Raw genomic sequence first — 15,299 nt, 5'->3', positions numbered from 1 at the left:
TACTTCCACTATCACCACTGCTGGCGCATGTTGATCCTTCTCCTGGCTGCCATTCATCAGCACTCTCACTGTCTGAATCTGTCTCACTTGACTCACATGGTATCTCCTGCACTATTGTGTAGTACGTCCTATCCCTTTGAGTTCTAGAAATAGGGATGATGAAAATGATAACACCACTTATACAAACAATAAAACCATCAGCATAAAATGTTTTGCAGTGCTGGAAATTGGCAAAAAAAATTATAAATAAAGTGGTTCACAAAAAAGATGTATTTTCACCAAAATATGAAGTTAAACTAAAATACTTCTGGAAGTTGAAATATCCCTAGAATGCATGTGGTTAATCATAATTTACTGCTTACAGAAAATCAATATTTTAATAACAAAACAATAATATTGCTCCTTTGATGTTACTTTTTATATATAAACTTTATTTACCTGCAAGCTTGCTTTTTTGTAGAAGGATTTTACAGAAATCCCAGAAGCACTTGAAGTTTCTGACCTTCCGTCAGCCATTTTGGATTACCATGTGGTTTGTTGAAATTTCAATTAATGGACACTAGGTGGCGCGTTACAGGGTTGTTTAGTAACATCTCCTTAAAAGGCTGTCATGTATCAATAAGAGTGAAACCTATGCACATAGAAAATAATGACTTTTAAACAGCTGTCCACTCTAGTGACAACCATGCGTGAAAGGGTTAGATCAAAAACACTCCAACTCATCCATATTGGATGGAGGTTCATTCCTCCAGAGAACACAGTTCCACTGCTCCAAAGCTCAAAGCTGGTGGACTTTATAAAGTCCCTGCCAATGCTTGACATTAAGCAGGGTAATTTTAGGCTCATGTGCATCCACTCTAGACCAGCCAATTCCATTGGTTTCTATGGAGATTATAGCTGTACATGCACAATGCGTGCACCATAAAGAAACGGAATTCCTAATTATAAGGCGTGTCTAAAACATTTAGTATATTTTTTTAGAAAATGTACAGAGTAAATTATTTTATAAATCCACATAAGTCATTATTAAATGCCAGACTGACTTTAAGGGCAGATTAACACTACATGGTTATGTTCTCAAATCACCTTTCCTCCCATTACGTTATCTTCATGCAGTACTTTTTCATTCCAGAGGATATGCTCAAAGCTAAGTCCAATTCATTTAGTTTTGCAAATGTCCTCTGATACCACCACCCAATCAAGCAGATTAGCGTTAATCCTGGATCAAAGAAAGCTTTCAGTACTAAAACAGAGGCCTTAGCGTTCATCACAGCACCGTCTCCACAACTCTTGCAATCTATGAGCACCAGAATGTGCTGGTACTGATGATCCTGGCACATTTTAATATATAGCATTAACACCATTAAGCCTAAACAAGATCCCATCTTATCTTGTTGTACACCATATTTTACCCAATTAACAGCATATCTGAAGGGCCAGGAACCATGTGGCTGTTTTCTTGACATTTCAATAAGCACATTTAGTGCCATCAGAACTACAATGTGTCAACACAATATGGCCTCTTGCCTAATATATTGTTGGACCTCAGAGTACCACCAGCAGCTCTGACCCAGTCATCTTGGACTCTGCAAGCCCCCTGAAGCTGACTGTAGTGACAGCAGGTTATTACCAGCAGATCCTGTACACTGCAAGTTGGAGCTTCCATGGATTGGATGTGCTTGTTCAGACTGAGACTGGACTGGACTGGACATCATGAAAACACATTGAATTCTTCAAGTCCTTCCAAAGACCCCACAAACAATGTGTCCAGTGTGGCAAGACAAGTTGTATAATTGGGAAGGTTGTGCAGCAAGTAGTGTCGCAGACACACAGCACTAGGGACCTGGAGGTTGTGAGTTCAAGTCCTGCTCCAGGTGACTGTCTGTGAGGAGTTTGGTGTGTTCTCCCTGTGTCAGTGTTGGTTTCCTCATTTTAATATATAGCATTAACACCATTAACACACATTGGTAGGTGGATAGGCGACTTAAAAGTGTCCGTAGGTGTGAGTGAGAGTGTGTTGCCCTGTGAAGGACTGGCGCCCCCTCCAGGGTGTATTCCCACCTTGCGCCCAATGATTCCAGGTAGGCTCTGAACCCACCGCGACCCTGAACTGGATAAGCGCTTACAGACAATGAATGAATGAATGAATGTTGACTTTTACAACAGCTGCCAGTTTTATTAAAAGGAACCCTGGCTTGTAAGATTTAATAAAAACACAGTATATATATATAATTTATTTATTTATTTATTTATTTACATATAGATGCAGCCAATGCCATGCAATGGTTGTTGGGTAGATGGTGAACAGCACTAAACCTGGAAGCAGTGAATGTCACCTTAAAGAAAATTGTGCTACATTGTGTTGCTGTTGTATATCATTTGAAGTTAAAGGGCACAGCATAGACGTCTTCACAGTTTCCCCGAGAGAAAATGGAAAACATTTTGGGAAATCGCTTGTGGGCGAACAAAGCTTCCAAAAGCCTTGCGGGTTTGCCCTTTGTCACTTAACTCTGGGTGCATTGAATTCATTCAGTAGACCACAGCTGCTGAGAGACAGGGCTGATGCTGTTGGTTTTAAGTGTAGGATTAATTTAAATTTACATTTAAAATGTAATATAATGACCACAAATGTCCCATATAAGAAGTTATAAATCCAGAACATCAAGTGAGAACCGCACAAAGCAACAAGAACAAACATTGGATTCCCTCCTGCCAAAGTACAACTTTAACAGTCATGGAAGAATCTGACAAATGGACAGTCCAGCACTCTGTAGGTGCACAGGGTTTCTCCCTTAACGTAGGCACCACTTGCCACAACAACAAAAGACAATTGGCCTCACTCTCATCTTCACAGGCATCTGTTCACCATTATATTGCCTCCTGTGTGTTGTCAGTGATTTCAGAAATGCTGCGTTCTGGCTCAAACTAAAAAGGTTTAACATTAGCTATATATGCTTAAGAGTGAAGGTCCTCTACTTCTGCCACCATTTGATGACAGTACCCACTGTGCACTTCAACAACAACAAAATTGGCAACTTATAAAAGTGTGTAGCAACACAGCAAATTCACCAGCGTTAAATCAACACTATTAGTGTTAAATTAACCGTTAGTGTAATAATGTTAAGTTAACTCTAATAGTGTTGATGCTGTGAAGATTTAAAAAAATGAGTCTAATTGTTGTGTTTAGTTATTCCATCATATTAAGGCCTATATGTGTTACCAGCTTGGGTTCATTTTAAGCTAATTCACAAATCGTTAAACAACCATTAGAAGAAAACCATTGAATACAACGTTTTCTAAAAATATATACAAGCACAAACATTAGATCAGACTCTGCCTCAGTAGATTCAATATTAAAAGACACATATCAGGTATAAAAACATGCAGTGCATTCGTTAGCGCGTCCACGTTTCCAATTCTGTTGTCTCTCAGCATCCCTAGCTCTGCAGCTGTTGCTTCGATCTGAATCTTGACATTCAAAATGTGGCATCAGCTTCCCGGAGTGAGTGCGTGCTAGGAGGAAAGCTTGGAAGAGAAGAGACAAACTAATTAGCCAAGCAGAAATAAACCGCCTGTCAATCAGTGCTTCTACTGCTGTGCATCACTCTTTGAGTGGGCCTCCACCATCCAGGGAAGGAAGCTTCATACAGATCTGCATTTAACAAGGAGAACAGACGTGTGTTTCATGAATATATCAGTTGATGTGGGAAAGATGACACAAAGTCTGCAGCATGTTGTAGTATCATTTGTGATAATCACTGCTTTTGTACATGCCTGACCAATTCAATAACAGCACATAGAGAACATAGGGGATAGTCTCAGCCCCAAATGGGACACATTCTGTCCATGTTACATGTTATATGCCAAGATTTGTAATTACAATTAGTGGAATCGCGTACACACATGCACCCTCTGTGGATATTGAGAATCATATTACCAGATGAATGGGATTCATTACAACTGCTGCACATGAGCTTAAGGCCGCCATGCCCAAGCATGGGTTAGAAAGTTTAACAAGTCCCCCAGCCCTGGTCTGTGAAGCAGTGCAAAAGCAATCTCCAGAGCTGCGCTTCCCAAACCTTTTCTCTAGTGCCTGCCTTTTGTAGATAAGAATACTTTTGAGCCTACTCAAAAATATCTTTTGCTTCCAAACTGTTCCAAAAGGAATTTATTTTAAATATTCTCATTCACTTCAAACAAAACTGCAGCTTCTTATTGAACAAAAATCAAGTGACACCTTACCTTCAAAGTGGAGGTATTAAAAGTGACGTGCATTATGTATGTATTAATTTATAACTTGTAAACTAGAATGACCACTAATACTCTACTCAATAAATGCTTTCAAATCCTCACAGCAATGTTCCAACATTGAGTATAAAGCCATCCCAGAACAGCAGAAGCTTAGAAACTTCTAGACAAACAAGAACAAAGTCTCTTTTAGTAAATTAATTTTATAAAGAAGTGGGCAACTCGGACCTCCGTGAAGCTGGTCCCTCATATAATGATATGCGGAATAAAAACGTGTCCTTTCGTTAGTGCTGCGTTTGTGCCGCAAAATTCATCGTTTGTGCTGGTACCGTTTTTGAAGAATATGACATTATATCTTATTACCTGTTACGTAAGGCAGCCCCTCATTAGTGGCCAAATCGCGCCAAAGTGGTCTCATTCATTAGTGCCTCGTTTGTGCCGTTAAAAGTAATGTTCGTGCCATTTTCATTCTTGAGTTATTTAGCTATAAAGTTTCAACGAGTGACATCACTCAGCCCCTCATCAACGTCCAAATCGCTCCAAATTGGTCTCATTCGTTAGTGCTGTTTATTCCGTTTCTGATCATATGAGGGGCCAGTTTCACGGAGGTGGGACAGGTGGAGTTGCTGCCACACAGCTCTATGTTCCTGGGGTCCTGGAGACAAAGGTCGCCTTGGGTCACTGTACGTGAGGTGTTCTTCCTGTGTCTGCATATGTTTCCTTTGGGTGCTCTGGTTTCCTTCAATAGTGCACTGTAAGGAACTGATGCCTTGTCAGGGATGTGTTCCTGCCTTACTCCCAATTAATTTAACTCTCAAAATCAGACAATGTAGTACAAAGATACAGCCTACTATACACCATGATGCAGTCAGAATTTGTGTTTACAGTTATTTTATACAATATTGTGTCTAGTAAATTTGTTTTGTCTCAAGATTGTTGACATCTCCATACAACTGTAGCCCTGCACCTCATGCGTGCTGTTGGTGGGTGGGGCTACACAGCATTGCCTCTTCTTCACTGCAGGGCCAAACGTCTCTGAGCATGGATGGTAACCTTTTCCACTTTGACACAGTTCAGCACAGACCACTTACGAACCATGCTAAGAAGCTAACTGTTCTTAGCAGCTAATTATACTCAGGGCCACAGAACCATTTTGTGTGAGGGTTTAAATGAAGTAGTGTTCTTTAAACATTTTACTTCTGAAAAATGAAAGTTATTCTGCATCGCAATGTTTTTAGAGTTGAGTTAAATGTACCTCTTCCTATATTTTTTATTATTAAATCATATCGTCCTTCACGAGTACTCGTGGCCACATATTTTGCAAATGTTTGCAGGTAAGCTCCTCTTCTTTTGCTGCCATTTTTCATGTAATTCACAGAGGGTAAAGTTAGTCTGTGGTGCTTTGCACACACACAAACACAAAAAAAACCCCAAAAAACCCAGTTTTACAATGAACCTTCCCAAACAACGGCTACACAACAGAATTAAAACGTGTTTGAAAAGTTGCAATAATAGTAAATGAACATTAATTTTTGAGGCACTGTGTGCGCATTCTTGCAGTTGTACAATTTGCACTGTGCTTGTTCAATTTGGACCTGTCTGGACTAAAATAACACCCACAAGGAAGGACCCACCAGACACAAATATACTGAACATTTTGTAGATCTTTATTGTTTGAAACCTAAAGGATACACAATCAAAAATACTCAAGGCTTTGCTACATATCAACTAACAACATCACAAGATCCAAAAGGTTTTTGACAACAGATATAAAAATGATAATGCACAGATCTGTGACTTTAGCAGAAGACCGAGCTTTGGCAAGTATTCTGCTGAAATCAACCCAGAGTCCAAGGTTTTTGTTTGTACCTTGGATCATCCTCCAGTGACTGAGTGTACACTGCTGGCTAAAACAAAACGCAAAGCTCCAAAGGACGCCGATCATTCGCTGAGAAAACAGTGAGGAATTTAGGTGTCGTATGGCAGTACACTATGGGGTTCTAGTCTTTCTCATGGGTTATTTACATTTAGGCTCAAAGGAGGAACCATAACATACACTCACCATATTTTCTGTCACCAGTCTATGGTAGTATCATATTTATATTATTGTTGTCATTAATATTATCCCACATAAAAATGAGTCTTACAGGTATCTTGACGTAAAAACCACAGAAACTGTATGTTTGGAAATAAACGACAAAAGAAAAAGCTCCCCTTACTTGTATCATGCCTTCACAATGAATTGGATGGTCATCTAACAACTGGGGTTGGTTACAGAACTTTTGTTTTGGAGATGGGCAATTAACCTCACATTGAACTCACAGACAGTGCGAGGAGAAAACATTTCAGACAGTTTCGCCAAGTCATGCCTTTGTACAAACAATAGTAAGAGAGAAAATAGTCAATAAATAAATAAATAAATAAATAAATAAATAAATAAATAAATAACCAAAGAGGGGAAAAACAGAGATAAATATATACTCATACACATGAAGAGATATATGAGTACAAAGAAAAAAAAAATAAAACAGAAGAGGGGAAATAGAGTGTAGAGGGGAACTCAGGCGAAAAGTAAACAGGCAAGGCAACGCCTGTTTAATAAGCAGCATGAGCAGCCTCATTGGCTGTCTGTGTTGGGGGGTTTGGCGTCGTGCTGGGCACCACCAGCCGGAAGCCAGGGGGAGACGGAGCGTGAGGTGGTCTGCTTGGCCATGCTGTAGTGGCTGATGACCGTGTAGAAGCGGCCACGGGAGTTGCCGTCCTGGGCGGTGTAGTAGGCCTCCAGCGAGGCTGGGATACATCGCTTGTGCTGTTGGAGTGAAGGTGCCAACATGTCACTTTGCATTAGAGGTTAACAGTTCAAACTTCGATTCCTTTGATGTTTTTAAACGGAAGGGAACCTCAAGGAACAAGCCTGAAAATCACTGTCACTCTCAGTCACTCAGTTTAACAAAGTGATCACAGGGGCCACTATTTCAGTGCATTGCAGCAGTAACTTTGCATGGGCTTATTTAAACTTCTTTTTTTAATAGAGTTTAAAGCGCAGTCCAAGCCGGATGATGCCTTGTGGGCTTTCCACATGACTTGTATAACAATGTGAACACTACAAGAGCAGATGAACATGCTTTTATTCTCATTGATATGCAGTACAAAGAAACTGCACTCATGGACAGACAGACACACACAATATTGCACTTGAGGCAGTGAGGAAAAACAAATATATGGTGCTTTTCCACTGCATTGAACCCACTCTACTCGCATCTACGTACTTTTTAGTTTCTATTAAATGGTTGGTTTTACACTACAATGGCTAAACATCTCTAAAGGGAACCACAGGCTTTGGAACTACGGCAATTGCATTTGTAACTTTAAGCGTTTTTTACTTATTGTGTATTCACGCGTTGTTTTTGCTTTAGGGACTGAACACAGCTAAGCTTCACAGTCAGTTTACACAGATCTGTGTGTGTAGTATTTCCATTTCTTGTTGCTATGCCCGGCTCTTGCTGGATGTGATCTCTATTAATTTGTCCTGGATACGTGCTTGTTGAGGTGTTTGAGAAGTATCTCTGGCCAATCAGCATTCTACAAAGATTACACGGTTTACACTGTCACGGTTTAGTCCCTATACAGCTCGCTTAAACCCACCACCAGCAAGCAAGTGCTGACAAAAAAAAGCATAAAGAGTAGAGTAGGTACCATGCAGTGGAAAAGTGTCAACACACAGAGCTTACACACAACCCAAGAAATTACTGATTTTCATCTTAAAGGTCTTTGTTCTATTTTAAATGATATACAGTGGAACCTCTACCTACGAACTTGATCCGTTCCGTGACCCGGTTCGTAAGTGGAAAAGTTCGTTTCTCGAGTCAATTTTCCCCATTTAAAATAATGGAAAAGCAATTAATGCGTTCCAGCCCCCACCCCGAGAGTCACCATTTTTGCACTGATATATGTTTACAACACTCTCAAATTAGTAAATAAATACATGTAGCGTTACTAAAAATAAAAGAGAAAATACAGTGGTAACAGTAATAAAAAAAGAAATAAAGTTTTAAGTGGTTACACATCGCTACCTTGAAGACGTGACGACTGGCTGGAAGAGTAACACAGGCACTGGCTGTATGACAGGAGGTGGGGGGTGGGGGGAATAACGGAGAGTAGGCGGGTGAATGTGGGGAGACGAAGCGTAGATGCGGCTTAACTTAGCACGAATTTCGATGTCTGCTATTTACACTAATGCTAAATTGCTAAAGCTACAATTTGCTAATCTTAAAAGCTCACACAAGTCTGGGCGCTGGGAGACTCGCCTATTGGGGTCAGGGCCATTTCCAGCCGCCGGCTCGGCGGAGGCTCGGGTTCGTTTCTAGAGTCATGGTTCGTTGGTGGAGGCAAAAAATATTCAAATGCCCGGTTCATATCTTGGAAAGTTCGTTAGTATAGGCGTTCATTAGTAGAGGTTCCACTGTATATTGGTCAACATCCCAACTTTCCTGGAAATAGACCTCTACTTTTTTAAACACATGAGCTACTAAGCCAAGTGTCAATTAACACACAGCAACAGAAAATGTGAAAATGTTGATTTAATTAACGTATAAAATGTTTGGCAAAGTACAACATGCACTTTCCTAGGCAAACGTGAAATGCTATTTTTATACTCATTTAGTTTGTTTTAAAACACAGGCTATAAAGCATAGCTCTAGATGGAATAGTAAACACAAACTCACCTTGTACACGAAACCATCTGGGCAGGTGTGGTCGTAAGTGAAGGCTTTGTACACCACCAGGAACACTATGCAGGCGAGAAAGGCCAGAGCCAGGACAATAAGGATGGTGACCTGTGGATGAAAGATGACAGAATTTTATTGCGACTGTGATGAATGTTCTGGATTTGACAAAGCATATCAGATCACATTAGCTCTGTCATACCATGATATTTTCCAAATATATCACAGTATCTGATGATATTTATCCATTTGTCATTTCTGCAACCGCGTCTTATTAGAGTAGACATGTGTCTGGAGTCTGCCCCAATCACTGAGCACAAGTAATTCACCCTAGACTGGGCAGATGAGATTTATGTATTAAAGGTAAGGAACTTCCTAAATACCGCTACTTCTACAAACACAAGGTAGCTGAAATCATTACTAGTTTAGATTTTGAAAAGTACAACAGAGTTTTAGGGCCAAGGCATTAAAAAAATAAGAAGAAGATTCCGAAAAATAAAGTCAGAATTCTAAGAATAAAGTCAGAATCATTCCGAGAATAAAATGGGAAAACTTCAGAGAATAAAGTCAGAATATTTAGATACATTTATTTATTATCTATTATAATGTTTAGACAGACAGACTAACAGTTTGTGTGCCATAGAGTGAGTTGTAATAGAAGCAGTCATTGAAGTGAACAGAATTATTTATTATACACTTCCATCCACACAACGTGAAAAATAAACCAATCAGTTCAGCCTCTGACTTTGATGCATACAGCTTTATTTTATTGTATGAGCCCATAAGCCATAACGCGATAGAGCCTTGTGGGCACGCCAGAGTTCCACTTCCTCTCATTTTCATGATCATTAATTGTATCATGTGAAACTAAATGCCCTCTTATGAATAAATGGGTTCTTGCAAAACCAAATTAGCGTTAAAATACTAATAACAATCTGGTCCTGATGTGGCAAAGGACTAAGTATTTATTCCTGAAATCTATATCATAGTATGAATTCGCAATACACTGCAATTTACTTTTTTTTTTCCTCTGACTTTAATCTCAAAATTATTCCAACTTTATTCTCAGATTTTTTTTTCAATGCTGTATGCTGTGGCCCTAAAACTCTGTAACACAGTACGTAAGAGACAATATATTTAATTTACAGGACCTGGATAAAATGAGTAAAAACATAAATGAATTTATATAAGCCATGTAGCAGTTACACCACCTGCAGTGCCACAGTGCTGCCTGTAATGTACAAAATTAAATAAAATAAAACAAACATCTTATCAGTTGTGTTATGTTTGTCTTTTGTTATTGACTATAAAAATACTGACAAAAATACATAAATATATATCTTGGAAAAATGGACACCGCTATTTTCTTTAAAACAATATCACAAAGTAACAATAATATTTTATAGAATATGGGCAATATTTCATACATTTTCCATTTTTCTATGGCTTTGTAGAGACACTTTTTCGGAGGGTGTATGATTATTGTAGCCAGCCGTTTATTCGTCATTAATTCGACATTAACCAGTAAATAATGAAAAACGAGGAACAAACTTCTTCAACACACACTTTCCATGTCAGAATTAGTTAAACCTGAAGCAGCTCCATTTTAAGCAATTTACAAACCACTGATAGTTCAGGAAACAGACCAGAGAAAATTGGATAGCCCAGAAATTAGCTTGATGGGAGGTCTGACAGTTTTCTTTTACCCACAAGGCTAATTTATTTCCATCACTGTCAGCATCAAGCGCAGTCTCCTCGCAAAACGCTTCCCAATCTGTCAAAGTACATTTGTTACAACAAAGTGACGAAACCAGGGAATCTTCATACTCTTCAAAAATCTGCCGCTTGAAGGAGGCAATTCTCGGCCAGAACTGACTACTCTGTCAAGGGGGATTAGCGCAGAAATGGGAGGCCATTTTCTGCATTTTAGCTCCAGTATCAGCAATAGGGTGTTTTTGAACACCAGCTAATTAGAATTATGCAAATGGTGTCAAACTTGAATGAGACGGCTAAATATTTAAACACTTTAATACTACAAACAGCTAGTGGGACGGCGGCGTTAGTTTGCTGCTATTGTTCCCAATATCACATTCAAAAATTAATAGTTAAAATGGAAAATGAATGAAACCTCTGAAACTTCTGTGTTGCCAGAACGCCAGGGAAAGAGAGAACTATCAATTATTTTGACTTTGAGAGGTGCGTTGAGGAAGCTCAGGACACAAAAGACAATGTTGATGGCACCAACAAGACACCAGAGATTTTAAATTTTGAATGGTGATGACTGTTCTTAATAACACAAAATTCTATGTTGTGCCTTAAGCTTGTAATACGTTTCAATTAAGATATTTAAGTTTAACTATTTACAGCTATTTAAAGCAACACTACGTCAAAATGTGTACCTTAAAACTACAGCTTCAAAATCATTGTGATGCTCCAGGTACCTGTAGACGGAATAGAACCTCTATAATTGCAGTAAAAAAATGAATATTACTGTTCCTTTAAAGCTCATCAACAAGCATGACACTATTTTCATGTACTTGAATGTTCCGAAATCACCTGAAGTTTTTGAAAATTTGTGAATGTGCTTTATTCGCCACGTTATGTCTTAGGTTTTTTGTTTATTTCAGATGAAATATACTTAATTTTAGCTATTTAACCATCTTAAAACAACATTTTTGAAAGTATTGGTAACTTACAATTACAGCTTAGAAATCATTAAGTTTAACTGACTTGTAATAAAGAATAGAGCCTCTGTCATAGCTACTCCGACAGTGCTGTAAAAAGTGAATTACACTTTTTAACTGTAGGGGGCACCCAGGAGCAAAAACACCCAAACTTACCTAGTGTTGCTTTAAGGAAGGGAGCTGGATTATGAACCAGTTCCGTTTGAGAACAGACTCATATAGTGTATATAGTGTTTAATGGTGTTGCATTAGTCAACGGGATCAATCAGAATTCGCTCTATATTCTATATCTTAATCTTAAGATTTATGCATAATACCTAAACTGGGTTAGTAGAGAATCCCTTTTCCCCTTCCTCTCCCTCCATCCACTCGCATAACCATCCTCTAACAGCAGATTAACCATGGCTATGACCTTGGCCCAAATTGGCACCATTTGTGCCATCCCGCTCTCTGGCTGATAACATAAAGTGCCTGTCACAGTTTTTCTGTATTAAGGCTGTTTCTGGAATTTAGACAAAATACATCAGATATCTTGGACACTTTATAAAAAAAAAAATAAATAAATAAAAATAAAAAAACGGCTCCTCAGAGATTGTTATTTTTAGCTTTGATGTATGGTTTAAGAAGAACTCCAACTGGTACAGAACCTTGAATGGATATGGACTTACACTAAAAAACACTTACTTAAAAAACAATTAATTTGAAGGTGGTTTAAGGTTGGTATCAGAGTCGGTCCTCATATAGCCTCACGCCAAACAACACCTTCATTCCATTATTTTTACCATGACAATTCAGAACAACAAAGTGCTGTTTGTGAATTCGGTACAAGCCTCTGAAAGGAAAAGCACACACTGTGACAGCTTCTAGATGTAGACTGGTCATTTTCAACCCACTATGTCCTTTGAGAATAACCCCCAAGCACAAAATATCTCCTCTACCTGGCTTCTCTCAACAAAGACTTCAACCAATCCAGGCATTAGCTCTTTGCAAATTATTCACGCTCAGCTTACTTTATAGACATCAAAGGCCTTTTCACACCAGCAGAAAAATACAAAATGCAATTTTGAACAGCTAAATCCAGAAGGCTGACATTCACTTTGATGCCAGGTTGAGGTCATTTAAACCCAAACATCATTGTGTTTGTGACAGACCAGACACATCGCCATCTGCTTTGGCCACCATCTGTATTTGATTTTTTTTTCACCCCTTTCCCCCCTCTGGTCATCATTAGAGTGCCCTGTTGATCAGCTCCAATGTTGTATTTGCTGTTGCTGTTGTTGTTGTTTTTTCCTTTTTTGACATCAGTTTAATCCATAGGCGGAGAAACATAATCACTGGGCCGGATTTATTCCGCGGCTCAACTTCCCTGAAGTACTCTGGGGTATTAATGCATTGCACTCGTTCGCTGTGGACCAGAGCAATATAGATTAAAACACAGCCCAGAGTGTAGTCCCCAAGAAGAAACTCAATAACAAATCAAGTTCAGTTGCTCATGGCTACAAGAATTTATATGATAACTGTAGATTAGGGCTGCATATCATCGCTGCCCAAAGAAAAACTCTAATTAGTACTCTAATACAGTAACTTTACAGGAGAAGAAAAAACCTTCATAACATTCAGTTGAAGTCAATGTTAAAAGATTTAGAGTATGGGTGGGCGATATGACCCTAAAATAATATCACGATATTTCAGGGTGTTTTGGCGATAATTATATTTTTGGCGATATAAACACTGAAATACTGAAAAATACTTTTATTAATTTCAACAACACACTAATGCAACAAATAATATATTAATATTAATCAAATTAAATAAAAAAAATGTAATATATTCATTAAAACTTTTATTTTACTACAAATGTAACAGTTTCAGACATTCAAATATAAAGAAGTGACAAAAGAAATCAGTAAACAATGTGAGAATTACAGCTGCTGTGCTCAAATGATGTAGTAAACTCTAAATCAACAAAAATGGAGATACATGTTTGTTTCTTTGGACAGCGATGATAAATAGACTAGTATTGCACTTTATATTATGGCATATTTAAACTGTGATATGTCATGTCACACTCTGATAGATACTGGGGCAAGACTAGTATCTACTGTATTTAAAGACTAGTCTAGATATTGAAAGGCTTTTAAAATTTTAACATGGTGGTCTGGTTTTATTAGTTAGCATTTCTACTTTATTTCAGAAGTGTAGCTTTCCCCTGCTGTACCAAGCAAGACATGATTCCACATGGTCTCCTTGTATTATAAGTCTAGCAGAGTCTCAGACACAACACTTAAGATATCAGACAAAAAAAAAAACAACAAAGCCCACACACCAAAACAATTTGAACAATCCTGGGTTTATACTGGAAAGAAATGTTTTGCCCTAAAATGAGCTCAACTGTGTGTTCAGAATGTAACTTACAGCATCTGCTGTTTATGTTCAAAATATTCAGTATCATTCTGTTATGGTTATTTCTTGATAAAGTATTAAAATTCCTTAAAGCTCTTGTTTTTTCAAGCATTGTGTGATTATCTAAGCACAGTAGCTTAAAGTGCACTATACTGCTGCTTTTCCACTTCATTGACCCTGCTCAACTCAACTCTGCTCTTTTGCTTTTCCATTAGTCAAATCTAGTACTTTTCCTTGGAACCTGGTACTTTTTTAGTCCCTGCTCGCCCCTGGTTTGAAGCGAACTGTTTAGTGAATAAACATAACGTGTAAATCTTGCAAAGGGTGGATTGGCCTGAGAGAATTGTCAATCATCACAAAATGCAGACATCCAGCACAAACTATCCATTTGTAAAATCTCCAAGCTACAGAACATTAGTTTAGTACAACAACAACAACAAGAGCTGGATGCAGAAAAACAACAATTCTGTTGACCTGTGAAAACTGGAACATGGAGCAGTGTTCAGTCCGAACAAAAAACAAAAAGCCACGACTACTTTCACAGGAGAGCTATGATACGATGAGCTATGATATGATACTAGGAAAAACGACTAGCCTCTCACTGGGTCACTTTCTCCATTAGCTCCATTTCTCTTTCCTCCATTTTGTTTCCTCCATAGTTGCTGCTGTGTGTGCGAGACATGTGTCTTAGAATATTACACAGTTTTAGCACAAAGTTGCCTACCCTTCTCCAAAATTTCAAAGTGCAGATTCAACAGTTCCAAACCAGGTGTAGCAAAGATAGAGGTGGTGTTCACACTATTACAGATCAGTAGAGGATCGCAATGATTTTGAAGCTGTAACTGTAATGTAAATATTCCACATTGTTATATAAGGGTTTATATTTATTTTTAGTGTATAGTAATGAGAAAAAAATGGCCAATTCAAACCACAAAAGCCACAAGCCCTGTTCAGAATGGTCAGGTTCAGCAACTGTTCCTTTAAATTACTTTAGATGAGCCTCTGTTTACCACAATGCAAGAGCACAGCAGTTCTTGTTTCCACTGTTTTGTTCTGTAATCTCTTGTCCGCACTCAGTCTATATTTTAATCATCTTTGGACTCTCACATTAAACACAGATGAGTGGAGGGTCTCACAAAATGTCAGCATTAATGTCAAAAGCAAAGCAAACATCAGAACGTCTCATTTTATTCCATGTGTTCTGACATGGGCAGCCCACACAAACTGACTAGGTTTGTTT

General features: G+C 38.4%; 1 protein-coding gene across 2 annotated transcripts in view; it reads right to left on the bottom strand.

Moving 5' to 3' along the window:
- Window positions 1–5,902: 5,902 nt before the first annotated feature.
- Window positions 5,903–15,299, bottom strand: part of nsg2 (neuronal vesicle trafficking associated 2) — a 41,823-nt gene continuing 32,426 nt past the window's right edge. For both annotated transcript variants that reach the window (XM_066646285.1, XM_066646286.1), the window contains exons 4-5: window positions 8,973–9,083; window positions 5,903–7,057 (exon numbers count right to left, since the gene is read on the bottom strand). In XM_066646285.1, the coding sequence (XP_066502382.1) occupies window positions 6,866–7,057; window positions 8,973–9,083 (303 nt within the window). In that variant the 3' untranslated portion in view covers window positions 5,903–6,865. The remainder of the gene's footprint in view (window positions 7,058–8,972; window positions 9,084–15,299) is intronic.

The sequence above is a fragment of the Hoplias malabaricus genome, chromosome 15 (assembly GCF_029633855.1).
Source record: "Hoplias malabaricus isolate fHopMal1 chromosome 15, fHopMal1.hap1, whole genome shotgun sequence".
NCBI lineage: Eukaryota > Metazoa > Chordata > Actinopteri > Characiformes > Erythrinidae > Hoplias > Hoplias malabaricus.
The sequence above is the reverse complement of the archived record's forward strand: the minus strand, read 5'-3'. Positions and strand labels throughout refer to the sequence as shown.